General features: G+C 56.6%; 5 protein-coding genes across 18 annotated transcripts; all 5 read left to right on the top strand.

Moving 5' to 3' along the window:
* Positions 1-199: 199 nt before the first annotated feature.
* Positions 200-1,543, top strand: SPEM1 (spermatid maturation 1). 2 transcript variants are annotated; one of them, XM_054458065.2, is made up of 3 exons: positions 200-433; positions 532-592; positions 787-1,543. In XM_054458065.2, the coding sequence occupies exons 1-3, from the start codon at positions 290-292 to the stop codon at positions 1,509-1,511; spliced, it is 930 nt and encodes a 309-aa protein (XP_054314040.2). In that variant the 5' UTR covers positions 200-289; the 3' UTR covers positions 1,512-1,543. The 2 variants fall into 2 exon arrangements, with proteins under 2 accessions (XP_054314040.2, XP_063511746.1); XM_063655676.1 differs by lacking the exon at positions 200-433 and having other exon boundaries at positions 446-592; positions 692-1,543.
* SPEM2 (SPEM family member 2) lies at positions 1,354-7,498 on the top strand. 10 transcript variants are annotated; one of them, XM_063655672.1, is made up of 6 exons: positions 1,354-1,539; positions 2,069-2,117; positions 2,591-2,725; positions 5,307-5,748; positions 5,915-5,972; positions 6,112-7,498. In XM_063655672.1, exons 4-6 carry the CDS (start codon positions 5,611-5,613, stop codon positions 7,425-7,427), a joined length of 1,512 nt encoding a protein of 503 aa, XP_063511742.1. In that variant the 5' UTR covers positions 1,354-1,539; positions 2,069-2,117; positions 2,591-2,725; positions 5,307-5,610; the 3' UTR covers positions 7,428-7,498. The 10 variants fall into 10 exon arrangements, with proteins under 10 accessions (XP_063511742.1, XP_063511741.1, XP_063511738.1 ...); XM_063655671.1 differs by lacking the exon at positions 1,354-1,539 and adding an exon at positions 1,785-1,885; XM_063655670.1 differs by lacking the exon at positions 1,354-1,539 and adding an exon at positions 4,556-4,839 and having other exon boundaries at positions 2,067-2,117; positions 5,312-5,748.
* Positions 7,499-8,793: 1,295 nt separating this feature from the next.
* On the top strand, positions 8,794-12,703 carry SPEM3 (SPEM family member 3). The gene is given in 4 exon segments (XM_054458066.1): positions 8,794-8,960; positions 9,110-9,167; positions 9,287-12,666; positions 12,668-12,703. Coding segments are annotated over 4 exon segments (3,612 nt in total). The 5' UTR covers positions 8,794-8,822.
* TMEM102 (transmembrane protein 102) lies at positions 9,287-17,567 on the top strand. 2 transcript variants are annotated; one of them, XM_063655678.1, is made up of 3 exons: positions 9,287-10,575; positions 15,897-16,129; positions 16,238-17,567. In XM_063655678.1, the coding sequence occupies exons 2-3, from the start codon at positions 15,916-15,918 to the stop codon at positions 17,548-17,550; spliced, it is 1,527 nt and encodes a 508-aa protein (XP_063511748.1). In that variant the 5' UTR covers positions 9,287-10,575; positions 15,897-15,915; the 3' UTR covers positions 17,551-17,567. The 2 variants fall into 2 exon arrangements, with proteins under 2 accessions (XP_063511748.1, XP_054314042.2); XM_054458067.2 differs by lacking the exon at positions 9,287-10,575 and having other exon boundaries at positions 15,204-16,129.
* A 91-nt stretch (positions 17,568-17,658) lies between these two features.
* Positions 17,659-25,006, top strand: FGF11 (fibroblast growth factor 11). 3 transcript variants are annotated; one of them, XM_054458069.2, is made up of 5 exons: positions 17,659-19,868; positions 21,534-21,644; positions 21,839-21,942; positions 22,663-22,861; positions 23,145-25,006. In XM_054458069.2, the coding sequence occupies exons 1-5, from the start codon at positions 19,676-19,678 to the stop codon at positions 23,213-23,215; spliced, it is 678 nt and encodes a 225-aa protein (XP_054314044.1). In that variant the 5' UTR covers positions 17,659-19,675; the 3' UTR covers positions 23,216-25,006. The 3 variants fall into 3 exon arrangements, with proteins under 3 accessions (XP_054314044.1, XP_054314043.1, XP_063511750.1); XM_054458068.2 differs by having other exon boundaries at positions 19,528-19,868; positions 24,883-25,006; XM_063655680.1 differs by lacking the exon at positions 17,659-19,868 and adding an exon at positions 20,138-20,875.
* The last annotated feature ends 60 nt before the right edge of the window (positions 25,007-25,066 follow it).

The following is a 25,066-nucleotide window of genomic DNA, read 5'->3' on the forward strand; positions in this document are numbered from 1 at the left end:
TGGGGGCAGATGTCAAACAGGCCAGAGGCCCAGTGGGCTGGTGTAGGCAGCTAGCTCAGCAGAGGCATGTGAGGTGAGAGGCGTGGCCTCTGCCAAGGCCTGGGCTCGGGTGAGAGGGTCAGCCACGGGTCCAGGACTCAGGGTAGCCCCTTGGCACACTGGAAAGGAGTGGCCTGGCACCATTGTGACCCGTTCACTCCCAAGACCCTCAGGGACAGGCAGGCAGTCAGTGGACACTGTGGGCACGGTGGGCTGGGGGCGTAAGGGCCCCGGTGGTCCTAGGGACCCCATGGCCATGGCTGAGCGGCCGAGGCCCGAGTGGGCCTCGTATCACAACTGCAACAGCAACAGCTGCCAGGACCTGGGCAACTCTGTCCTGTTGCTGCTGGGCCTCATCATCTGCGTTAACATTAGCATCAATATAGTGACCCTGGTCAGAGTGGGGCCGGATGGGAGGGAGCTGGTGGGATAGTGGGGGGCAGGCCTGCCGGCGAGGGCCTGCCTGGGATCACTGTGTCTTCCCTCACCTAGCTCTGGAGCCGATTCCGTGGTGTCTTATACCAAGTGTTCCATGATACCATTTGTGAGAAAGGTAAGCAGGTCTGGGGGCTGGGGCATAGGAGGGGCAGAAACCAAGTGCTCTAGCCTCAGCCCTAAATTAGCCCCTTCCCTTCTTGCTCGCCCCTCTCAGACACCATAGCTGTGCGGCTGCCCTCCCTGGGCCCTGCCTCTCCATGCCTGTAGGAGCTGGCCTCCCCGCTAGTCTCACCTCTCCCCCATCCACAGAAGCTCCCAAGTCATCCTCACTCGGAAAGCAGACCCAGCCCCCTAAGAAGCAGAGTTCCCCTGCAGTCCATCTTCGGTGCACCATGGACCCTGTGAAGATGACTGTGACCCCACCCCCAGCTCGCCACCATCGCCGTCGAGGCTCTCCCACATGCTGTGCTCACTGCCCAGTAGCTTGGGCTCCTGACACTGATGACGAGAAGCCCCATCAGTACCCAGCCATCTGCTCCTACCACTGGGATGGCCCCGAGGACTGGGAAGGCTTCCAACACACTCAGGGGACCTGGGTTCCCTGGACTCAGGATGCCCTGGAGCCCCCTCCCCAGACCATCCGCTTCCAGCCTACCGTAGAGGAAAGACCCCTCAAAACAGGCATACGGTCCGAGCTGGGCCTAAGGGCCTATGTGTATCCCGTGAACCCCCCACCTCCCAGCCCTGAGGCTCCTAGCCACAAGAACGGTGGGGAAGGGGCAGTGCCAGAGGCAGAGGTGGCTCAGTACCAGCCTGTCCCAGCTCCCATCCTGGGCCCAGCAGTCATCCCTGAATTTTCCCGGCGCCGCTCCTCAGGCCGAATAGTGTATGATGCCCGGGATGTGAGGCGGCGGCTTCGGGAACTGACCCGGGAGGTGGAGGCCCTGTCCCACTGCTACCCCCTGGCCTCTGGATCCAGCACTGCTGAGGAGACAAGCAAGAATTGGGTGTACCGTTCCCTAACTGGGAAGTGACTGGAAAAAAATAAAAAGGAGAGAGGAGGTGATCTGTGGTGGTGTTGGGGTGCCAGGGCCCACACAGCACCTAGAAGCTGTGACTGTGAAGAGAATGCTCTCCCTAGCCACAGGGCCCTGAGCCCTGAGGACCCTCATTAACCTTTTGCCCCACAGGCCTGTCCCTGTCCTCAGCCTTTCCCAGGCCCTTCTGGGTTCCAAGGCTCTTACCTGCCTCTACCTTGTTTTCAAATTTTTTATTTTTTATTTATTTATTTTTTTTTTTTGAGACAGGGTCTTCTCTGTTGCCCAGGTTGGAGTGCAGTGGTGCAATCACAGTTCACTGCAGTCCCAACTGTCTCCCACCTCAGCCTCCTGAGTAGCTAGGACTACAGGCATGGGCCACTAGTTTTTTGTTGTTGTTGTTGTTGTTGTTTGGTTGGTTGGTTGGTTTGTGTGTGTGTGTGTGTGTGTGTGTGTGTGTGGTTGTTTTTGTTTTTAAGACAGAGTCCTATTCTTGTCACCCACACTGGACTGCAATGGCACAATCTTGGCTCACTGCAACCTCTGCCTCCCAGGTTCAACTGATTCTCCTGCCTTCAGCCTCCTGAGTATCTGGGACTACAGGTGTGTGCCACCATGCCCTGCTAATTTTTGTATTTTTAGTGCAGATGGGGTTTTGCCATGTTGGCCAGGCTGGTCTTGAACTCCTGACCTCAGGTGATTCGCCCGCCTTGGCCTCCCAAAGCGCTGGGATAACAGGTGTGAGCCACCCCGCCCCGGCCGCACCACTATTTTTTGTAGAGATTGGGTTTCACTACTTTGCCTAGGCTGGTCTCGAACTCCTGGGCTCAATCGATCTGCCTGCCTCAACCTCTGAAAGTTCTGGGATTGCAGGCGTGAGCCACTGTGCCCAGACTGTTTCCTCCCCCTCCCCTGAGACAGGGTCTTGATCTGTCACCCAGGCTGGAGTGCAGTGGTGCAATCATGGCTCACTGGAGACTCAACCTCCTGAGCTCAAGCAGTCTTCCTGCCTCAGCCTCCTGAGTAGCTGGGACAACAGGCACCGCCACGCCCAGTTAATACCTTGTTTTCTTTAGTGCACAGAGAAGCCCCTAAATTCTACCCCAGGTCCCCAGGCAGTCGTGCACTAGAGGAGAGACCTCCATCTCCATGGCCCTAGCTCCTCAGAAGGCTGGTGCCTGCCAGAGCCCAGGATTAGGCTGCAGCCACAGGTGAGGCCTGGTTCCCACGTAAGCCCTGGTTTATTTGGGGAGGGATGGCTGAGAGGGCGTCTAGTCCTTCACAGTTCCCCAGTCACCCTGAAGATCCTGTACCATTAAGCAGGATTGGAGCAGAGGATGAAATATTGGGGCCCCCTTGGCTTGGCGCAGTGGCTAACGCCTGTAATCCCAGCACTTTGGGAAGCCGAGGTGGGCGGATCTCGAGGTCAGGAGATCGAGACCATCCTGGCTGACACGGTGAAACCCCGTCTCTACTAAAAAATAAAAAATAAAAAAAATTAGCCGGGCGTGATGGCAGGCGCCTGTAGTCCCAGCTACTCGGGAGGCTGAGGCAGGAAAATGGTGTGAACTTGGGAGGCAGAGGTTGCAGTGAGCCAAGATGGTGCCACTGCACCCCAGCCTGGGCAACAGAGTGAGACTCCGTCAAAAAAAAAAAAAAAAAAAGGCTGGGCGTGGTGGCTCACACCTGTAATCCCAGCACTTTGGGAGGCCGAGGCGGGTGGATCACAAGGTCAGGAGATCGAGACTATCCTGGCTAACATGGTGAAACCCCATCTCTACTAAAAATATGAAAACAAAAAATTAGCCGGGCGTGGTGGTGGGTGCCTGTAGTCCCAGCTACTTGGGAGGCTGAGGCAGGAGAATGGCGTGAACCCAGGAGGCGGAGCTTGCAGTGAGCCGAGATTGCGCCACTACACTCCAGCCTGGGTGACAGAGCGAGACTCCATCTCAAAAAAAAAGAGAAAAGAAATATTGGGGCCCCCATCAAGAGGCACCTCACTGTAACATCACAGCCCTCTGTGACCTCACTCCTTTGATTAACTCACCATGTCACCAGTGAGGAGACTAAGTTCAGAGAAGCTAAGGGTCTTGCTCATGGTTACACAGACACTGAGGATGAAGCTCATGGCCTCAGATGCTCCATCCCATTGCTGCAGAGCCAGCCTGACCCACCAGAATCTCCCACCTTCCCCAGTTCTCCATGTGAACTCAGAAACTGAGAAACAGAGAAACTCAGGCCCTGCCCTTCTCCTACACAATTGGGATCATACGCACATGCACACACATAACACTTGAGAACAAGCAACCGTGTGCGTGAGCCCAGGCTGAGGGAGCTGGACTTCACCTTCCACTCTAGACAGATTCCTGGAATGTGAGCAGACGGCCCGTTTGCAAATGGCCCTACTTCTCTCATTCAACTAATGTTACTGATCATTTTCAACGGAGTCCATTCAGTGGATATATATTGAGCATCTACTCTGTGTTTGGAGGCTGGATGGGATATGCTCACTGGCCTTTCTTTCTGCTGAGTGGTTCACTGTGTAAACAAATGGCTTGCCGTCTCCAGGGCGCCACAGACCCCAGTGATGCACCTGTTCTAAGTCAAACACTCTTTTTGGTATATTAACAATTACATCTATTTTGTGCTTTGTTAATTTCATGTGGTTTTCTTGTTGTTGTTGTTGTTGGGTTGTTTGTTTGTTTTAAGACAGTCTCACTCTGTCACCTAGGCCGGACTTCAGTGGCGCGATCTCAGCTCACTGCAACCTCCACCTCCCAGGTTCAAGCGATTCTCCTGCCTCAGCCTCCCAAGTAGCTGGGATTACAAGCGCCCACCACCATGCCAAGCTAATTTTTGTGTTTTTAGTAGAGGTTTCGCCATGTTGGCCAGGCTGGTCTCTAACTCCTGACCTCAGGTGGTCCACCTGCCTGGGATTACAGGCGTGAGCCACTGCGCCCAGCAAGTTTCCTTCCTTCCTTCCTTCCTTCCTTCCTTCCTTCCTTCTTTCCTTCCTTCCTTCCTTTTTTTTTTGGACACAGAGTCTCGATGTGTCACCCAAGCTGGAGTGCAACGGCGAGAGCTCGGCTTGCTGCAACCTCCACCTCCTGGGTTCAAATGATTCTCCTGCTTCAGCCTCCCGAGTAGCTGGGACTACAGGCATGCACCACCACACCCAGCTAATTTTTGTATTTTTAATAGAGACGGGGTTTCACTACGTTGGCCAGGTTGGAACTCCTGACCTCAGGTGATCCACCCACCTCAGCCTCCCAAAGTGCTGGGATTACAGGCCTGAGCCACCGCGCCCAGCCTGGGTTTTCTTCAGGTAGTAGCTTAACTGTTTTTCACCTTAGAGTAAGGGTGGGTTGGTGGGAGTACAGGTGGTTAGGATGGAGAAACCATGGCTGGGGTTGGTTCCCAGCAGAGGCAGCAACCTCAGTGAGGCAGATGTCAGTGTGACAAAGTGGCTGGTGGGCTCACGGACCACCAACACCTAGGGCTGGAGTCTCTGGCCAGGAAGAATGGGCAGAGATGGGAGCTAGAGGAATTTTGACAGGGAAATGGGCAGAGTAGGGAGGGGCTGGTACAGCAGGGTGATGCCCGAGGGGATGCAGTGTCACCCGCCCATCTAGTCACCCTAGATACTGGCCCCAAAGTAACCATGGGGCAAGGCACACCAACAGGCTATGTAAGTTGCCATAATGTCTCAAAAGAACAATGAAACAGGACATATCTTATGCATGCTTCAACCCCTGTGACAACTGTGTCATCTTCTAACTACCCTATCTTCAGCTCAGGAACCAGCTGTGGGGTTAAGCAAACCTCGTGGAGACAGAGGAAAAGAATGAGAGCTGAGATATCTCGGGACCGGGCTCCACCAAGTAGGAGCCAAGGGTGGAGATGGCGGTAGAAGGGGCCAGCAGAATGGATAAAAGCTGCCACCTCCACATTGTGACTCTTGCTAGCTCGCCTCATTGTGACCTGGCTCCCTTACCAGCTTGTAGTTATCTCCGGGGATTGGCATGAGTGCAGTGTGGGTTGGGGCCGGGGGTGGGGGCGGAGGGGGGTGGCCCAGGTGGCCCTAGGACCCCCCTCCATGGAAAACCAGCTATGGCATAACACCCTGAAATGTTGCAATCAATATCAAGAAAGCCCCCATGATGCCGAGGACATCTTGTTCCTGCTGCTGGGCCTCATCGTTCTTGTCAACATTGGCATCAACGTGGCAACTATGGTCAGTGATGATTGTGGACCACCTCTGGGGGTGAAGAGGGCCGAGGGTGGGAGCCAGCTGCAGCCTACATCTCCACCTGCAGGTGCGGTCTAGATTGGGGCGGGGGCAGGGGTGGTGGCGCTGGGCGCGGAGGGCCTGGCCTTCACTCTCTTCCACCCTGCCCCAGATGTGGCATGGACTCCAGAATGCCTTAGACAAGATGATTGATTGGGCTACTCAGAAAAGTAAGTGTGGCTGCTGGAGAGGTAGGGGACCCCCATCCCCACCCCTGACAATGGCCCTAGAAACCCAGGCCCCAGTGTGTTCCCAACCTTGAGCCCTTCTGACAATTGCCCTGACTTCATGGACTCTTGCCTTCCTCAGATGAAATTCAGACCAGCGAAAGTCCCCCCAGTGGTGCCCCAGACAAGGCTCAGGATGTCCACATCCACTGCATCCTGGACCCTGTGCAGGTGAAGATGTCCCGACCCACGCAGTACTCCTCTTTCTCCTGCCACCATTTCTCCAACCATCACAGCAGCGGTCTTCCTCGTTGTCTTCGTCGCCGCCGCCGCCACCGCCGCCACCGCCGTTGTCGCTGTCGCTGCCGCAACCACCAGCAGCGGCCGCAGAACTACAGAAAAATCCCCTATAGCCGTTCAGTCTTCTGTAACCCACGTCGCAGCCAAAAGATGTCACAACTACACCGAGCGCCCTTCTTTGATCAGGAGGACCCGGATTCCTACCTGGAGGAAGAGGACAACCTGCCCTTCCCGTATCCCAAGTACCCACGTGGCAGCTGGGGTGGGTTTTATCAGAGAGCGGGCCTGCCCTCCAATGTAGGGCTGTGGGGCCGCCAGGGTAGTGTCCTGGCCAGTCTGCCACCACCCTCTATCTACCTGTCACCTGAGCTGCGCTGCATGCCCAAGCGTGTAGAGGCCAAGTCCGAGCTGAGGCTGCAGTCCTATGGGCGCCACGATTCCCAGTCCCGACTGTGGGGCAATGTGGAGGCTGAGCAGTGGGCCTCTTCTCCACCACCTCCCCACCGGCTGCCCCCTAACCCCTCTTGGGTCCCCGCGGGGCACAGTCCTTACCCCTCAGTGGGCTGGATACTGTATGACTCCTGGGATCAGTGGCATCGTGGCATGGAGGGCTTTGAGCGCCCCCCTGCCTTGGTGTCCCGGAACGCCCGGCCTGAGGCCCAGGGCTGCTGGGAGCACCACTCCCCACAGTCCCACCGGCAGAGCCTGCTTGGTCATGCTTACGGCCAGTCCCACCGCAGCCCCCACCCATCCACGGAACCCTTGGGCTACAGCTCCCGGGACCCCCATGAGGTGCGGCGCCGGGCAGCTGACTGGGCTGAGGCTCTGCCCGCCCGGCGTCCTCTGACTACCTCTGCCTCCCTCACGGTGTTGGGCGAGGCCTCCCACCAACGGACCCCAGCTCCAAGCTCAGTGCTGGTCCCCCATTCCTCCCAGCCCCGGCCCAAAGTCCAGGCTGCAGATCCCGCCCCTCCCCCGACCATGTTCGTCCCACTCAGCCGGAATCCAGGGGGCAATGCCAACTACCAGGTATACGACAGTCTGGAGCTGAAGCGGCAGGTGCAGGAGAGCGGAGCCAGGTCCAGCTCACTGCCACCGGCTTCCACCTCCACCTTGAGGCCCTCTCTGCACAGGAGCCAGACGGAGAAACTCAACTGAGCAGCAGGCGGATGTGGGGTGCGGGGCAGGGCGTGGAGGGAGAGGAATAAAGAGAAACAGAGTCCAGGAAACACTGTGGTGGTCTGTGGCGTGGGAGTGCCACTCCTTCGGCCAGCCTGGGTCCCTGCCCTTGGCTTCCTGAAATGAGAAACCAGTGTCCCCTTCTTGGTGTGAGGCACCCCTTGGGTTAGTGGCCATGCGGCTGCCAGCTGGCCCTCCTGGTCTGCAGCACGCACTACGTAGATCTTGCACTGGCTGACGACAACCACCCAGGCTCTTTATTCTCCCTGTTTCCAGCAAGGATCAGGTCTGGATTCTGAACTCAGTGTCTTGAGTGGAGCTCTTTGGGATTTACTTAGCACATGGTACAGGACCAGGCCGAGGCTCTGGATTCCAGCCATGCCTTCCCCAGGGCTCTGAGGCGGAGGTCTTCCCAGTCTCTGGTGTGGTCAAGAGGTAAAGGGTTCAGGATTCTGAAATGAAACTGCAGGAGTGGCCCGGTGCGGTGGCTCACGCCTGTACAGCACTTTGGGAGGCCAGATCACTTGAGGCCAGGAGTTCGGGACCAGCCTGGCTAACATGATAAAACCCCGTCTTGGTTAGGCGCGGTGGCACATGCCTATAATCCCAGCACTTTGGGAGGCTGAGGTGGGCAGATTACGAGGTCAGGAGATTGAGACCATCCTGGCTAACACGGTGAAACCCCGTCTCTACTAAAAAAATACAAAAAATTAGCCGAGTGTGGTGGCGGGCACCTGTAGTCCCAGCTACTTGGGAGGCTGAGGCAGGAGCATCACTTGAACCCGGGAGGCAGAGGTTGCAGTGAGCCGAGATCACACCACTGCACTCCAACCTGGGTGACAGAGCAAGACTGCATCTCAAAAAAAAAAAAGAAACCCCGTCTCTACGAAAAATACAAAAATTAGTCAGGTGTCGTGCATGCCTGTAGTCCCAGCTACAGCTATTCGGGGGGCTGAGGCAGAGAATCGCTTGAACCTGGGAAGCAGAGGTTGCAGTGAGTCAAAATTGCACCACTGCACTCCAGCCTGGATGACAGAGCAAGACTCCATCTCAAAAAAGAAAGAAAGAAAGAAAGAAAGAAACTGCAGGAGTGATGGAATGAGTGAGTGAGTGAGTCACCCAGCAGTAGAGAACGATGGAGAAACAGGAGAGGGTCACTGGCTTCCAGACCCTGTTTGACTGTCCATACCTGGTTACTCAAACCTGGTTACCAGAGAGTTCCACCCTGGGCCCTCCTCTTCCTCGACCTTCCTCATTGTGACCCTGGCCACCTGCCTCATTATGACTCAGTCTACCCCCTCCCCAACAACAGGAGTCTTGCTCCTAGTGACTGTGTGAGGGCCGGGGGCCCAGGCAGTCCTGGGACCCCAGGCCATGGGTGGGCAAGCCTATCATGGGGCCCAGGTGTGCTCTGGCACCAACTCCAGGAAGTGCCAGGACTTAGGAGACTCGATTCTTCTTCTTCTGGGCAGCTTCATCTTGCTCAACGTGTGGATCAACGTGGTGACTCTGGTCAGGGCAGGATCTGGGTAGCAGGGTTGGGGGAGCCCTGGGGTCTTGAAGGGGCTGAGGTGGGAGGGCTGTTGGGGTGTGGCCAGATAAGAGTTGGACTTAGGGGCTCACCCTGCTTCCGGACTCACCCGCCCTCCCACTCCCCTCAGCTCTGGAAGCATCTGAAGAGCTCCTTGCGGATTCTTTTCCATCATTTTTTTCCCAAAGGTGAGTGGGCCCCTGTACGGGCTCCCAGGGATATGGGCCTGTCCCCTTTCTCCTATCCCTGGCCCAGTTCTTAGTCCCTAGGGAACCCAGGCATTGTCCTATCCTACCTCTCCCGGCAGACAAGCAACCCAGCGGCAGCCATCCCATATGTATTCGCTCCTCCGTGGATCCCAAGAACCTGTGTTCAAAAGTCTCTTCCCGCGTCCGTCCTCGCCCAGGCTTCCTGCTCAGGCGCGTTAACCAGCTTGACTCCTGGATACCAGACACGAACGATGAGGTTTCTGCGTGCTGCTGGATGTCCCCTAAATGTGGACGTGCCGGGCTTCCCACGGAGTCTGCATGGGGACTGTACAAGGAGGGGATGATGGGCGTGGGGGAGGCCCCTCAGGTCACAGCGTTAAGGGCTGAAGCCTCCTTGCTCTCCAGTCCAGAGACATCTTCCCAGTTCCCAAAGATGAGCAAGTTGGACACGGGTCCATGCCACCTGCCCCAAGAGAGCAAGACTAAGACCCCAGACTGTGCTCCAGCCGAGGCCTCAGCTCAGGCCCAGGACCACTCCCCAACCCACACTCCTGTGTGCACCCCAACCCACCCCTGGACCCACTCCGCAGACCACACCGCTGTGCACACCTCTGCCCACTCCTGGACCCACTCCAAGGCCCGCACCCCTGAGGGCACCCACTCCCAGGCCCAGGACACCTCAGCCCAGGCCCAAGCCCACACCTCTGCCCCTACCCCAGCTCAGATGCCAGCCCACATCCAAGTTCACACCCCAGCCCTTACACCAGCCCAGGCCTCAGCTCACACTAAAGCCCATACGTCAGCCCAGGCCCAAACCCACTCTCCGCCCCACACCCCTGAGCATACTCACTCCCAGGCCCACAGCCCTGAACACACCTCAGCCCATGCCCCAGCCCACTCCCCAGCCCAGACTCCTATGCCTGTCCCAGCCCACCCCCAGGCCCACGCCCCTGAGTATACCTCCGCCCATGCCCCAGCGTATATCCCAGACCACTCTCATCTAGTCTGCAACTCGGTTCCTGTCCCAGACTCTACCCCAGCTCCTTCCGGAACTCTTGCCCCAGCCACTACTCCTGTCCTAGCTCCAACACCAGCCCCTGTCCCAGCCTCTGTCCCCACTCCTGCTCCAGCACTGGTCATGGCCCTGACTACCACTCCTGTCCCTGCTCCTGTCCCTGCTCCTGTCCCTGCCACCACCCCTGCCCCCGTCATAACTCCTACACCCTCTACCCCACCTGCCTTCAGCCATGACCTCTCCACTGGCCATGTGGTCTATGATGCCCGCAGGGCGAAGCAGAATTTCTTCCATGTGTCCAGCCCCCAGAACCCTGAGTATTCAAGAAAAGACTTGGCTACCCTCTTCAGGCCCCGAGAGGGTCAGGACCTGGTGAGTTCTGGCATATCTGAGCAAACAAAGCAATGCAGTGGGGATAGTGCCAAGCTTCCTGCAGGATCCATACTGGGCTACCTGGAGTTGAGGAATATGGAATGGAAGATCTCAGATGATGCCAAAGATAAGTTCCCCCAGACCAAGACTTCCCCTTACTGCAGCTTCCATCCTTGCAGTTCTGAGAAGAACACAGACTCCCAGGCTCCAGTCTACCCGAAATTCCTTGTCTACTCCCGGGATACTGCATGTGCCAAGCCTTGCTTTCATTCTGCAACCACTGCCCAGAGCTCAGTGTGTACCCTTCCTCCACCGTGCACTCTTTCCCTGCCTCTCGTTCCTCCCAGATCCTTTGTCCCTCCTCAACCCACCAACCATCAGAGGCCTTCCACCTTAATACAAACCCCTACTGTTCTTCCAACCTCCAAGTCTCCTCAGTCCATCCTCACTTCCCAATTCCCCATCCCTTCCCTGTTTGCCACCATTTCCCAACCCCTGATCCAATCCCAATGCCCTGAATGTCATAAGAGTCTAGGCCTGTCCCAAGATTCTGGCCTTCAAAGGACCCCATGCCCTTCAAAAGACTCCAGAGTTCCCAGGAATCTGGACCTTGCCCAAAACCCAGACCTCCACAAGAACCCAGGCCTTACCCAAGATCCAGGCCTCCACGAGAATCCAGGCCTTGCTCCAAATCAAGGCCTACATGAATTCCCAGGCCTTCCCCAAGATTCTTATCTCTGCCAGAATCCAAGCCCTTCTCAAGACTTTGGTCTTCACAAGAATTCAGGCATTACTCAAGATTCCCACCCCCAAAAGAACACAGGTCTGACTCAAGAAGCTGGTATCCTTAGGAGCCCATGTCTCACCCAACCCCCTGGCCTCCACAAGAAAACACCATTTACCCAAACTTCTGATCTTCAGAGGAGCTCAGGCTTTACACAACACTCTGGAATCTATAGGAATCTTGAACCAAACCAAGAGACTGTGGTCTACAAAAATCAAGATCTCTCCCAAGCAGTTGACCACCAAAAGAACCTAGGCTCTTCTAAAGATTCTGGAGGTCACAAGAATACAGGCAATGTCCAAGATCCAGGAGTCTGTAGTACCCCAGGCCTTACTGAAGATTCTGGATCACAGAAGGGTCCATATGTTGCCCAAGACTCTGAAGTCAATAAGAGCTCAGGAGTTATCCAGAAATCTTGTCTCCACAAGAGCCCAGGCCTTATCCAAACCTCTGGCCTCCCAAAGTGCTCAGGCCTTACCCAAGACTCAGGAGACTACAAGAATCCAGGACTTATCCAAGAATGTGGTGGCCACAAAGTTAAAGGCCTTACTCAAGATTCCAACCTCCCAAGCCTTACCCAAGCCACTAAAGTTGAAAGAAGATTTAGCCCTCCCCAAGATGTTGGAGTTTATAGGAGCTCAAAACATAGCCAAGACTCTAATCTCCACAAGTGCCCAGGAATTAATCAAGATCCTGGCCCCCATAAAGACCCAGCCCTTGTCCAAGACTCTGGCCTCCCCAAGATTTCAGGCCTTACTCAGGAATCTGGCCCCTACAAGAACTCATGCCTCATCCAAGATCCCGGCCTCCACAAGAACCCAAGCCCTGCCCTAGGTTCTGATTTTGTCCAGCTTTTGTCCCCACTTCAGACCCCAAAGTCCACACTGTCCCTGATGAAGTCATCTGTGCCTGAGAAGGCTGCTCAGAAGGAGGACGCACAGCGGCACGTCCTCTGGGCTCCTGTCCAACTCAATCAGAACTCCTGCCCTTCCAAGGCCCAAGTGGTCTCCAATGACCTGCAGACCTTCTCAGAGGTACCTGTATTAATTGAGCTGCAATCATCCTCCTGGTGGGCAGGCAGCCAGCACGGGGAATACCGCCCTGTGGATACAGTTCCTTCAGGCTACCAGAACTATCATCAGATGTCTATGTCTTCCCATATCAACTGGAAGTCTCACTGCCCTGGACCAGGCAGCCGGGCAGGGCATGTGGTTTTTGATGCCCGTCAGAGACAGTCGGCAGTGGGCAAGGACAAGTGTGAAGCTCTGTCTCCTAGGCGCCTTCGTCAAGAGGCACCCGGCGACTCAGGGGAGACCATCAAGGAGTGGGGATATCAGAATGTGATGAGAACCTTGGACAAAGCGGGGACAAAAGTGCATCAGGAATAAAGAGGCGAGAGAAACGTTCTGTGTTTGAGGACATCCACTCCAGCCCATCCCCAATGCTGGCCACCCACAGAGCCGCTGAGGACAGGTCCCTGTTTCTCCTCCATAGCTGCATAGCTAAGCCCATTATCCTCAAGGCCCTAGAGCTGCTCTGTCCCATACACTAGCCATTAGCCAAATGTGGCTATTAAAATATATATTAGGCCTGGTGTAGTGGCTCACACCCGTAATCCCAGCACTTTGGGAGGCCGAGGTGGGCGGATCACGAGGTCAGGAGTTCGAGACCAGCCTGGCCAACATGGTGAAACCCCGTCTCTATAAAAAATACAAAAATTAGCTGGGCGTGGTGGTGCACACATGTAATCCCAGCTATTCGAGAGGCTGAGGCAGGGAGAATCACTTGAACCTGGGAGGCGGAAGTTGTGGTGAGCTGAGATCGCACCATTGCACTCCAGCCTGGGTGACACAGCAAGACTCTGTCTCAAAAAAAAAAAGTAGATGTTACTGCGGAACAGATTTTTAAAATTTTTAATTTTAATTTACATTTTCTTTTTTTTGAGACAGAGTCTCGCTCTGTCACCCAGGCTGGAGTGCAATGGCCCAGTCTTGGCTCACTGCAACCTCTGCCTCCCAGGTTCAAGCAAGCGATTCTCCTGCCTCAGCCTCCGGAGTAGCTGGGATTACATGCGTGCACCACCACGCCCAGCTAATTTTTGTATTTTTAGTAGAGATGGGGTTTCACCATGTTGGCCAGGCTAGTCTCGAACTCCTGACCTCAAGTGATCCACCCGCCTCAGCCTCCCAAAGTGTTGGGATTACAGGCGTGAGCCAGGGCGCCTGGCCACATTATCTACATTTCAAGTGCTCAACAGCCACAGGTGTCTGGTGGCTACTGTATCAGACAGGACCAACTCAGGACATTGCTATCGTCACAGAAAATTACATTGGAGAGCCATGCTTTAGAGTTTAGAGGAACTATTCCTTGTCACCCATTCTTAACATCTTCAAAGCTTCCACAGAGTCCAGAGAACTTAGTTCTTTTTAGAGTGCCTCGGAAGCCACCCTCTGGGGAGGAGGTGAGATGCAGGGATGTCTGATGCCTGGTTACTCCAGACTGTGAGAAAGAGCCCAGTCTCCAGTTCTCCTGATCTGGCCTCTTGGGTCACAGCCAGCTTTGTGTGTATGGGAACCTACTTGCACAGTTCTGGGCTGCTTTGGTGCTCTCGGTTCTCCCAGGGACCCCAGCTCTGGTTGCTGAAGAAGAAAATCTCTCTGTCAGTGACGAGGAAGCCCTGAGTCCTGGGCTTCCAAAATTGATCTCTACAGTTGGGGAGTCTCTTCTTTTACAGGCCTCTAATTTTCCTAGATGTCCCTCCTTAATTATTTATCCATGGACTTAGGCCTATCCCGTCCTGGAGACAGACCAAGGGCAGAAGGAATGTAAGAAGTCGTGGCCCAGGCCGGGTGCAGTGGCTCATGCCTATAATCCCAACACTTTGGGAGGCCGAGGCGGGAGGATCACCTGAGGTCAGGAGTTCAAGACCAGCCTGGCCAACATGGTGAAACCCCGTCTCTACTAAAAATACAAAAAATTAGCTGGGTGTGGTGGCAGGCGCCTGTAATCCCAGCTTCTTGGGAGGCTGAGGCAGGAGAATTGCTTGAACCAGGGAGATGGAGGTTGCAGTGAGCGGAGATCGCACCACAGCACTCCAGTCTGGGCAACAGTGCGAGACTCAGTCTCAAAAACAAAACAAAACAAAACTTTGAGATCCCAAAGTGTTTTCCCTGCCACGACTCAGGTAGCAGTGAGCTGAGGTGGGCATCACTAACATGTATGTCTCTTCTATGAGTCAAACGTCCATTTCTAGGTCACCATCTGTGTGCTCCTGCCTAACAATACCACTTTTGGGATTGCAAGATGCACTCCCCCACCCCATCCAGTCAGGGAACCCCTTTCCAGCACCTCCCTGGCTCAGCTGTGTAACCTTTCTAGGCGGTACACTCCTCATCCCCAAAATGAGGAAGTTATACTTGCATGGAAGAACCCTAGTAGATCTAAGTGACCAGGGCTCCTGTATCACACAGGGATGCAGGGGTCCCTATCTCTCTCCAGGCCCTAGGGTGGAGTTTCACTCTTATCGCCCAGGCTGGAGTGCAATGGCACAATTTCAGCTCACTGCACCCTCTGCCTCCTAGGTTCAAGTGATTCTCCTGCCTCAGCCTCCTAAGTAGCTGGGATTACAGGCGTCCGCCACCATGCCCGGCTAATTTTTGTATTTTTAGTAGAGACAGGGTTTCGCCATGTTGGCCAGGCTGGCCTTGAACTCCTGACCTCAGGTGATTCACCCGCCTCAGTCTCCCAAAGTGCTGGGGTTACAGGCGGGAGCTACCGCGCCCGGCCCATCCCTCATTATTTTTTGCGACTCAGAGCCATCCTATTACCCCTCTCAAACCCCAAGGAATGTTTGAGTGGGGTTGATACGGGCGTGAAAAGAGACAGAATAATCTATCTCCAGAGGAACTACAACTTCCATCAGGCACTACTTCAGCGGAACAGGAAAGGATGTGGGGGCGTGGCTGCTACGCCCTAGTAGAGCGGGAAACTACAACTCCCAGGATAACGCGGGATCTCAGCAGGGCCAAAGGAGTGATTGAGCTCTGACTGGCGACCCGACCCGGCGAAAACCACCTCGACAGCCTCCAGAAAGGGGCGTGGCCGAAAAAATGTAGGGGCGTGGCCACGTGGGCATCAGGAAGAAGTAACCTGTTGAATCTATTTCTCCTCCCCACCCTTACTGCTTCCCATAAGGGGGAAGCCGCAGACCAATAAGCCTCTTCCAAAAAAGAGGTAAAGGGAGGTAGACAAGGGGCGGCGGCGGAGGTTGGCTACTGCGTTCCGTAGGAGGAGCCAACAGTTACTTTTTACCTGCTGAGTCCGGTGAACCAGTTCATGGGGGCGGGAACCTGCATATGAGAAAAGGGCCAGGATAGAAGAAGTATTTATTTGTTCATTTTGAGGACTAAATTTAGAACCCATCATCTACAGACCCATTTGTAGCTTGTGTCTGGGGCACTCGCTCGGCCTCAGAAAGAGGGAAGAACGGGGACGACTTTGTGGTAGCAAAGCCACCTCCCTTCCGTGTTTTCCGTAGCCCAAAGCGATAGAACTGCATGGCTTCCGCAGTCTGGGGGAGTGCCCCCTGGTGGGGCCCGCCGCCCCCGGCCCCAGCTCGGCCGCTCACGGACATCGACTTCTGCTCCGGGGCGCAGCTGCAGGAATTGACCCAGCTGATCCAGGAGCTGGGTGTGCAGGAGAGCTGGAGTGACGGGCCCAAGCCGGGAGCCGATCTCCTCCGGGCCAAGGACTTTGTCTTCTCTTTGCTTGGTAAGTAACCCTACTTGCCTTTGGGAACTCACAGCTCTCAGCCTCACCACGCCCCCGCCCCCGCCCCGGCTTTGGGCGACGCCCTCACGATCCGTTCCCTTTTTTTAGGTCTAGTTCACCGCCGGGACCCTCGCTTTCCTCCCCAGGCAGAGCTCTTGCTGCTTCGTGGTGGGATTCGCGAGGGCTCCCTGGATCTGGGGCATGCACCCCTGGGTCCCTACGCCCGGGGACCTCACTACGATGCCGGCTTCACACTCCTAGTGCCCATGTTTTCACTGGACGGCACTGAACTGCAACTGGACCTGGAATCATGTTACGCACAGGTCTGCCTCCCAAAGATGGTGTGCGGAACCCCCATCCGGGAGATGTGGCAGGATTGCTTAGGACCCCCAGTCCCAGGAGCACGTGATTCGATCCACCGAACGGAGAGCGAAGAAAGTTCCAAGGACTGGCAAAGCTCTGTAGACCAGCCGCACAGCTACGTCACTGAGCACGAGTCGCCAGTGTCTTTGGAAAAATCACCTAGTGATGTTTCAGCGTCCGAGTCGCCTCAGCATGACGTCGTCGACCTTGGCTCTACCGCACCTTTGAAAACAATGAGTAGTGACGTCACCAAGGCAGCCGTCGAAAGCCCAGTCCCAAAGCCGTCGGAGGCTCGGGAAGCGTGGCCCACATTATGTTCCGCCCAGGTGGCTGCCTGGTTCTTTGCTACGCTGGCGGCGGTCGCCGAGTCTCTGATCCCTGTCCCGGGTGCTCCGCGTCTGGTGCACGCAGCTCGCCACGCGGGTTTCACCACCGTCCTCCTGGCTACCCCTGAGCCCCCTCGCCGCCTCCTGCTCTTCGACCTGATCCCAGTGGTGTCCGTGGCGGGCTGGCCCGAGGGGGCTCGGAGCCACTCGTGGGCTGGTCCGCTGGCCTCTGAGTCGGCTTCCTTCTACCTGGTGCCCGGTGGCGGCGCCGAGCGGCCGTGCGCCTCCGCCTGGCAGCTCTGTTTCGCCCGCCAGGAGCTGGCGCTCAAAGCGCGCATACCAGCGCCGCTGCTGCAGGCGCACGCGGCGGCCCAGGCGCTACTGCGCCCGCTGGTGGCCGGGACCCGGGCGGCGGCGCCCTACCTCCTGCGGACGCTGCTGTACTGGGCGTGCGAGCGGCTGCCTGCGCTCTACCTGGCGCGGCCGGAAAATGCGGGCGCCTGCTGCCTCGGGCTGCTAGACGAGCTGGGCCGAGTGCTCGAGGCCGGGACGTTGCCTCACTATTTTCTGAACGGCCGACAGCTCCGTGCGGGGGGCGACTCCGCTGCGCTGCTCGGAGAATTGGCCCGGCTCCGCGGGGACCCTGCCCGGGCCCTCCGTGCCGCGGTGGAGGAGGCCAAAGTGGCCCGCAAGGGGGGCGGTTTGGCGGGCGTGGGGGGCGGGGCCCATTAAAGACGCTGTTCCTACCAGTAGAAAGTGCCTCCGTGGGCGAGCGGGACTTGGGGGGCCCTGCTCGCCCCTCGCCTGGGGGACTGACTGTGTGCCCTGGGCCTGAAGTCCCCCTTCTGGAAGGCCTCCCTGTTGGTTCCTCCTCTACGCCCACCCGCCTGCCCCCGCACAGGTTGCCCCATTCCAGCCTCGCTATTCTCCACATCTGTGGCCAGCACTCCGCCCAGGGGGAGCTTCCAGAAACCGTCTGTCCCCAGTTCTTTTGGTCATTTCTCTTAAGGGCCAATAGAAATGGGAGAAACATATTTGCTGACCAAACGCGAAAAGGAGTTATAGGAGACCAGGGTCTGATCAATTTGGCTCACACAAAGGCAGAGATATGAAGGAGGCCGGATTTCGCCCGAGGCTGGATTTCACCACCACCCCTCCTCCATCTCTCCAGTTCTTCCCCCACTTTCCACGTGCGGTTCTTTCCTCACTAACATCCCGGCCAGTAGGGTCTCTCTCCATTCTCCCAGCGTCCGCCATTCCATCTCCCTTAGGCCCAACCTCTCCCTCCTACCCAGGGGTGCGTTCAGGAGGCCTTCTTGTCCCTCCTCCTCTGAAGACTGAGACGTGCGGCCTTGCCTCGGCTTTGCCTGCTTGTAAGACACAGTCCGCACCCTCTACCTCCAAGGAACCCCGGGGTTCCTCCTGCCCGGCTTCACCCTCCTGTTTCCCAGCGTCTCCGCCCCCTGCCCCGCCCCCGGGCCGGCTCTCCGAGGAGGGGAAACTGCTGTCGCCGCCGCCGCCGCCGCCTCAGCTTCCCACAGCCGCTGCCGCCGCTGCCGCTGCCGCCGCGCTGTCTGGTCCAGCCACCGGCCCAGTGCTCTGACTTCGCCGGACCGGGGAGCTCTGCAGAGACACCCTCACTCCTTCCCGAGGGTCCGGGACGCCTAGCCGGGCGCGGGGGGAAGCTCCGTTTGCGGGGGACAGGGAGGGAGGAGCCTGGAGCCGACGCCAGCGCCACCCGTCGCCGGATCAACAGGACAGGACAGGTTGAGGGGCGTCGGGGAAAGGAAGAGGGGGTGCTATAGGCAATCCCGGGGAGGACGAGGAAACCCTGTAGCAGGAAGCTGTGATCCGCTCTGACTTGTAGGGGGCCTGTTCACATTTGGGGACTGGTGACAACGTGGGTGCACTCCTCTCTTGGGGGGCTGGTTAGATTGGAGGGCGTGGGATCTAAACAGCACCAGCTGTCCCCAAGAAAATTTAAGGGGCAGCCAGGGGAGAAAAAAACAAAAACAAAAACAAACACGGATGCTCCTCATTTTGAGGTGGCGGAAGGCCCTCCAGACAACTACCTGGTGTATCCACTAGGAAGGGTGGATTTGGAGGTGACTTCAAAAGGAGCGGAGGGTGTGAAGGTGAAGAAAGGGTCTTGGCCGCTACAATTCTACGCTACTAGACATGGGGGTGACTTGGTGAAAAAGGTATTATCCAGCCAGAGGGTCTGGGAGCCCTGTCATACTGAACCTGGGCAACCTGGATATTCTGAGACATATTTTGGGGGGATTTCAGTGAAACAAGTGGGGAATCCCCTCCATTTAGAGTGTAGCAAAGGAAAAAACACCAAGGTTGGGTTCCTTCCTGACACTGGCAGTGCCCCAGTAGGGGTGGGATGAGCGAATATCCCCAAAGCTAAAGTCCCACATCCTGTAGATTACAAGAGTGGATTTGGCAGGAGTGTGCCCCAAAATACAGCGGAAAGGTGCCTGGAGATATTTAAACCACGTCTTGGAAATTTAGTGGGTCTTGGTTTTGGGATAGGTGAAGTGAGGACAGACACTGGAGAGGAGGGAAAGGGGACGTTTTCAATAGGAGGCAAAACTCGAGGGTGGGATCCACTGAGGAGTACATAGGCTGCTGGATCTGGTGGAGCCAGCACTGGGCCCACGGGTGGTAACTGGCTGCTGTGGAGGGGGCTACGTTGCGGGGGGGGGTCTGGGGCTTATCCTCAGGTCCTGTGGGTGGGGCAGCGAGTCGGGGCCTGAGCGTGAAGAGCATGCCCTAGTGAGCGGGCTCCTCTGGGGGAGCCCAGCGCGCTCCGGGCGCCGGCCGGTTTGGGGGTGTCTCCTCCCGGGGCGCCATGGCGGCGCTGGCCAGTAGCCTGATCCGGCAGAAGCGAGAGGTCCGCGAGCCCGGGGGCAGCCGGCCGGTGTCGGCGCAGCGGCGCGTGTGTCCCCGCGGCACCAAGTCCCTTTGCCAGAAGCAGCTCCTCATCCTGCTGTCCAAGGTGCGACTGTGCGGGGGGCGGCCCGCGCTGCCGGACCGCGGCCCGGGTGAGTGCGGCTGGGGCGGGGTCTCCCGGCCAGAGGTTTCTCTGCCTGGGAGATTGAGGCCAGGGACTCTGAAGAATAGGGCCCGGCTGAGGGGCTCCCCGAAAGTGGAAGGGGGTGGGCCAGGACGACAAAGTCCCTGCCAGACTCTGCCTCCGTTTCCCTTCTCTTTTGTCCATAACCCGGAGACTCCTTATTTTCGAGGTCAAGGGGAAGGCTTGAGGGGCTGTCTGGCGCCCCGAAAGCCTCGTAGTTCCTGCTCGTCCCCCCTTCCCAACACAGCAGTCCCCACCCCCATCGTCCTCCGCCTACGTGCCGGTTCTCGCGATTCTTTCAATCTGGAGCGGAGGGGCCTGGGGGTTTCCAGATGCCTGGGTCACCCCAAGGATTTCTGCAGCTCCAGCCGCACGCCCCCCCCCCAGCCCCCGCCCGCCCCGGTTCTCCCGCTCCTCCACCCCTGGGCTCGATTCCTCCTGGTCGAGCTCTCCTGGCTCCGAGCCAACTCCCCAGCTCTCCCTCGGGTGTCCTTGCAGCTACCTCGCCAGCCAGCCCTCTATGCGCCCTCCTCCAGTGACCTGCGCTTCAAGAACGGAGCTAGGCACCCCCTCCCATAACCCCCGCGCCACTCCGAAATCGGGTCCCGTAGGCTCAGGGGACCCTACGCTGGGAGGAACTCAGACGCAGTTCACGGCTAGAGATGGGCGCCGACTCTTGGGGGTCGTACCACCTACAAGGGGGGACAGGGAAGTCGGCAGAGAGCAAGCGATGGGGGAGGAGAGTTGTGAGAGTTAGAATGTGGTCCTCGTCCATGTACGACAGTCAGGGAGTCCCTCTGGCCCTGCTCCCGCCCGCTCCCAGCTCCCCTAAGGGTAGCCCCCTCGAGCCCTCCTCCCCGCGCCACCGGCTGCCCATAGTGGTACAATCCGCAGCCCACCCTCTGAGTGGGACCGGGCCCCCACGTGACTCAGCCTGCCTCTCCATCTCCTCAGCTCCCACCCCCCATATCCTTGGTAAGGTCCCCCTTACCCCAGGCGGGTTACCTGGCCGAAGGGGAGAGGCTGAGCCTCAGGGAGAACTGGGCCCCCGCGAGCCAGCAGACTGACAGACAGACAGACAGACAGACAGACAGATGGGTCAGTGTCAGACAGGCCGGCGCTGGGCCAAGGCAAGGCTCTCGTCAAGCTAGCGGCAGCCGCAGCAGGTGCTGAGTCAACGTCAAGCCCAGTCCCACCCCCACTCCTGAGGGAGAGCCCCTACCCTGTGGTCAATTTGCTGCTGCCAAGGTCCCCCACCTTCGCAAACACGCTGCCCCTTCAGTACCCCTGCTGGTCTCCCTCTGTCCCTGCCTTTTGATATATCTCTCCCCTCCCTCCTCCCCCACTCCTCCCCCCTTCTGGTTGAGCTGTAGGGTAGGAATTAAGCCATTTAAATAAATTTCAATAAATTACACTGAAAGCTCCTGGTTATAGGAAACAGAAGGGACCCACACCAGCTTTCCCAGGAGTGAAAGAGAGGTGGGAGAGAGCGTGCTTGGAGGATAAGAGAGCTGGGGCCCTGGGACCCTCTTCCTTCCTTTCATTCTCCTTTCTTCCCTCTGATCCTGCCAAGTGTAGGAATGTTTCTGGGAACAGAGATGTCATTTTCAAAGATGAATGTCTCTCTCTCCAGAGCCTCAGCTCAAAGGCATCGTCACCAAACTGTTCTGCCGCCAGGGTTTCTACCTCCAGGCGAATCCCGACGGAAGCATCCAGGGCACCCCAGAGGATACCAGCTCCTTCAGTGAGAGGGGAAGCTGGCCGCCGGGTGGGAAGGGGGAGAATGGGGACAGGAGATGACAATCCTATTCCCTCTTCAGCTTCTGTTGCCATTGATCCGTCTTCCTAACCTCTAAGGGAAAAAGTGGAGCTGGGATGAGGGGAGCTCAGGTGAGGGTCAGAGGCCTGGGTATTGATGCTCCCTCTCTCCACCTCCAGCCCACTTCAACCTGATCCCTGTGGGCCTCCGTGTGGTCACCATCCAGAGCGCCAAGCTGGGTCACTACATGGCCATGAATGCTGAGGGACTGCTCTACAGTTCGGTGAGACAATGAGGCTGAGTGGCCGGGAAATACTGGGGACTCCCCTTCTTCAATTTGTCCCTTGAGGGAATGACAACCTTCCTCAACTACAGACATTTTGCCCGGGACTCCTCCCTCCAGCTTTTGCTGATGGCCTGTCATCACTGCCAGTTCCAGACCAGCTCCTCTAGGGTCTCTCCAATCCCCACTCCTTGCACACCCCCCAAACAGCCCCAGGTTCTTTGAATGTCCAACTCTTTCTGCCTTTTAGGGCCCCTACTTCTTATCCTACCTCATCCAGATTTTGTCATTACTCACTTCCCTAGAGTCATCCAGGATAGGGGATAGTGAGAGATTGAGAGTACAGTGGAGAGAAGGAATCTTATTGCAAGACCCCTAAAAGTCTAGTTCTTTTTTTTTTTTTAAATAGTGACAGGGTCTTGCTATGTTGGCCAGGCTGGTCTCGAACTCCTGACTTCAGGTGATCCACCCGCCTCCGCCTCCCAAAGTGTTGGGATTATAGGCATGAGCCACCGTGCTTGGCCCAGAGCCTAGTTCTTAGCCCTCAGCCCTCTTCCTTGTCCTCCCTTTGCTCCCAGGTCCTACATGGACTCAGAAGTTGTCCTCCCCCTCCCCTAAAAAACGTACGGATTTGTGCTTTCCATGAGCTCCTTTCTGCCCAGTGATGTGTCTTTTTATCTTTCTGTCTTTGTGTGCCTTTCTGGGTCTTTGTCTCCTTAGCCGCATTTCACAGCTGAGTGTCGCTTTAAGGAGTGTGTCTTTGAGAATTACTACGTCCTGTACGCCTCTGCTCTCTACCGCCAGCGTCGTTCTGGCCGGGCCTGGTACCTCGGCCTGGACAAGGAGGGCCAGATCATGAAGGGAAACCGAGTTAAGAAGACCAAGGCAGCTGCCCACTTTCTGCCCAAGCTCCTGGAGGGTGGGTATAGACTCAAGAAAATGTGGGCCACAGGAGAGGGTATTGACCTTGATACGGACATTTAGCGGCAGACAGCTCAGGCTACAAGTGATAAGAGGACCCTTTATGACAGATCAAGCCAGGAAGGCTTTGCCCTTTGGGGGTTTGGGTGCTGTCCTCCTGTGGGGTTGGGGTTCTGGGAGGGTGAATGTACGGGAAGGGAGCCCTTTCGGAGCACTGGTTCTGCCTGGGTCCCTCTGTGCCTAACTCTCCTTCCCTGCTCCTCTCTTTCTCCCCTTCACAGTGGCCATGTACCGGGAGCCTTCTCTCCACAGTGTCCCCGAGGCCTCCCCTTCCAGTCCCCCTGCCCCCTGAAATGTAGTCCCTGGACTGGAGGTTCCCTGCACTCCCAGTGAGCCAGCCACCACCACAACCTGTCTCCCAGTCCTGCTCTCACCCCTGCTGCCATACACATGCCCTGAGCAGCCAGGTCCCACCAGGTGCTCTACCCTGAGGGAGCCTAGGGGCTGGCTGTAACTTCCGAGGCTGCTGAGACCCTTAGATCCTTGGGCCTAGGAGGCAGTCAGAGAGGGGGATGTCTGAAGATGGTCCTGGCTGGTCACTTCTTTCTTTCCACACTCACACAACCCCATGCCTTTTCCTGAGATGGCGCTGGGAGTTCCCACATGGACAGCCAGGACATAAACACTTCCCACCCCGGCTCAGCAAGTTCCTGGAGTCCTGTGCCCCATTTCATTGCCACTGAGCCATTTCTAGATTCACTGGAGCTCAGGATTCATGTGTCCTTCTTTCCCTACTCTACCTTCTACCTTGGTCTGGACACATTCTGGAACACTGGACACCCTAGCCAGGGCCACTTCTGCACTAGGGCTCTGTGCTGGAACCCAGGCATGCCGCCAGCCTTTGCTCTGGATCCATCAGGCTTCTGTCCTTGACTCAGATGGACCCCTGGTTTCCAAGTAGAAAGAGGCTAGATTTGGGCCTTGTCTAGCTGTTGGCTTTGGCCTGAACTGGAACCAGTCTCAGATGACCACGGGTTTAACCTTCTTATCCCAGAGACACCCAATTCTAGAGCTTTATGGAGCCATACTTCCCCCTGAATCCTAGCTCTAGGACATAGATCATGACTGTCAGCCCTTTTACCCAGGATGGAGCTGGGGCCTGTATAGCCATATTATTGCTCTAAGTAAGTTCTAGCCCCACCCTCCCACCTTCTTGAGTGATACCTATTACGGATGAGTTCTGGAAAAGACCCAGCTATGATTCATAAAAACAGTTCTGGATGAATCAAGAACCATTTCTTGTTTTTCCTAGATAATTCTCTAAAAATATGATTCTTCCATATAGAATGCTAAGCTTATTTTTACATGCAGTTTCTAGCTCCTTCAACCCAGCTGAGGTCGTGCCAGGGAGACAGAGTCTGGAGAAGGGCAGAGGAATTTTGGAAGGATCCCTGGCTTATAGTAGGGAAGCTGGGCTGGGGGAGGGGTCAAAATTATGGCATGATTGAACCTGCATCTGTGTTGGGTGGACATGAATACTTAGCTACCTCAGCAGGAATTCCTTCCAGGTCCCCTTTAAAGCTGAGGTCCTTAGAGTAATATGTCCTGAATAAAAAGGACAAATGGATACAGCCTTGACCCTCCCAGTGAGGAGACCCCAATTCAGCAATAAGTCTCACCCTTCTCCCCTACAGGTCAGGCCAAGGAGGGTGAAGGCCTCTTGCACTCCAGACCTCATACGCCCCAACAGCTTCTAATTGGATAGAACTTGCTTTACCTTACAGCTTACAACCTCAGCTGGGTTTTAGGTACCCAAAAAGGGCCTGTCTAGATTTTTTCAGAAAAACGTGGAGCGCTAGGGGCAGCCTGGAAAAGACTGGGAACCTGCTAGTGAACTAGGAGGGAGACTTCCATAGCCTCAGACTTGGATAGGGTAGGCTGAGGGGGCCCTAAGGGAGGGACTAAGGCTCCAAGGCAGGTCACTTTTCCTTAGGCTGTTCTACTTCTGGCTTGTTGCAGGAGGAGTAGATGCCCCCCCACCCACACAAACCCCGCTCAGGCTCCACCCAACTCCTGGCACTGCTCCCAGGGGATCGGGTCTCCACTCCAGCTTTCTCAATTAAAGACGATTTATACAACTGAAGTGCTGTCTGTCATCTGTCGGTGGCGGGCTTGGCAGTTGCTCGAGGCAGGATCAAGTCCC

Source organism: Pongo pygmaeus, chromosome 19 (assembly GCF_028885625.2).
Source record: "Pongo pygmaeus isolate AG05252 chromosome 19, NHGRI_mPonPyg2-v2.0_pri, whole genome shotgun sequence".
Classification (NCBI taxonomy): Eukaryota; Metazoa; Chordata; class Mammalia; order Primates; family Hominidae; genus Pongo; species Pongo pygmaeus.

Bases quoted from the DNA above. Each gene is read 5' to 3' on its own strand.
- SPEM1 (XM_054458065.2), top strand. From the start codon at position 290: ATGGCCATGGCTGAGCGGCCGAGGCCCGAGTGGGCCTCGTATCACAAC. The intron at 434-531 runs GTCAGAGTGGGG...TCCCTCACCTAG, and splicing joins GCATCAATATAGTGACCCTG to CTCTGGAGCCGATTCCGTGG. The intron at 593-786 runs GTAAGCAGGTCT...CCCCATCCACAG, and splicing joins TGATACCATTTGTGAGAAAG to AAGCTCCCAAGTCATCCTCA.
- SPEM2 (XM_063655668.1), top strand. From the start codon at position 5,611: ATGGAAAACCAGCTATGGCATAACACCCTGAAATGTTGCAATCAATAT. The intron at 5,749-5,830 runs GTCAGTGATGAT...CTCCACCTGCAG, and splicing joins GCATCAACGTGGCAACTATG to GTGCGGTCTAGATTGGGGCG. The intron at 5,973-6,111 runs GTAAGTGTGGCT...TGCCTTCCTCAG, and splicing joins TGATTGGGCTACTCAGAAAA to ATGAAATTCAGACCAGCGAA.
- TMEM102 (XM_063655678.1), top strand. From the start codon at position 15,916: ATGGCTTCCGCAGTCTGGGGGAGTGCCCCCTGGTGGGGCCCGCCGCCC. The intron at 16,130-16,237 runs GTAAGTAACCCT...CCCTTTTTTTAG, and splicing joins CTTTGTCTTCTCTTTGCTTG to GTCTAGTTCACCGCCGGGAC.
- FGF11 (XM_063655680.1), top strand. From the start codon at position 20,563: ATGGGCGCCGACTCTTGGGGGTCGTACCACCTACAAGGGGGGACAGGG. The intron at 21,943-22,662 runs GTGAGACAATGA...TTGTCTCCTTAG, and splicing joins AGGGACTGCTCTACAGTTCG to CCGCATTTCACAGCTGAGTG. The intron at 22,862-23,144 runs GTGGGTATAGAC...TCCCCTTCACAG, and splicing joins TCTGCCCAAGCTCCTGGAGG to TGGCCATGTACCGGGAGCCT.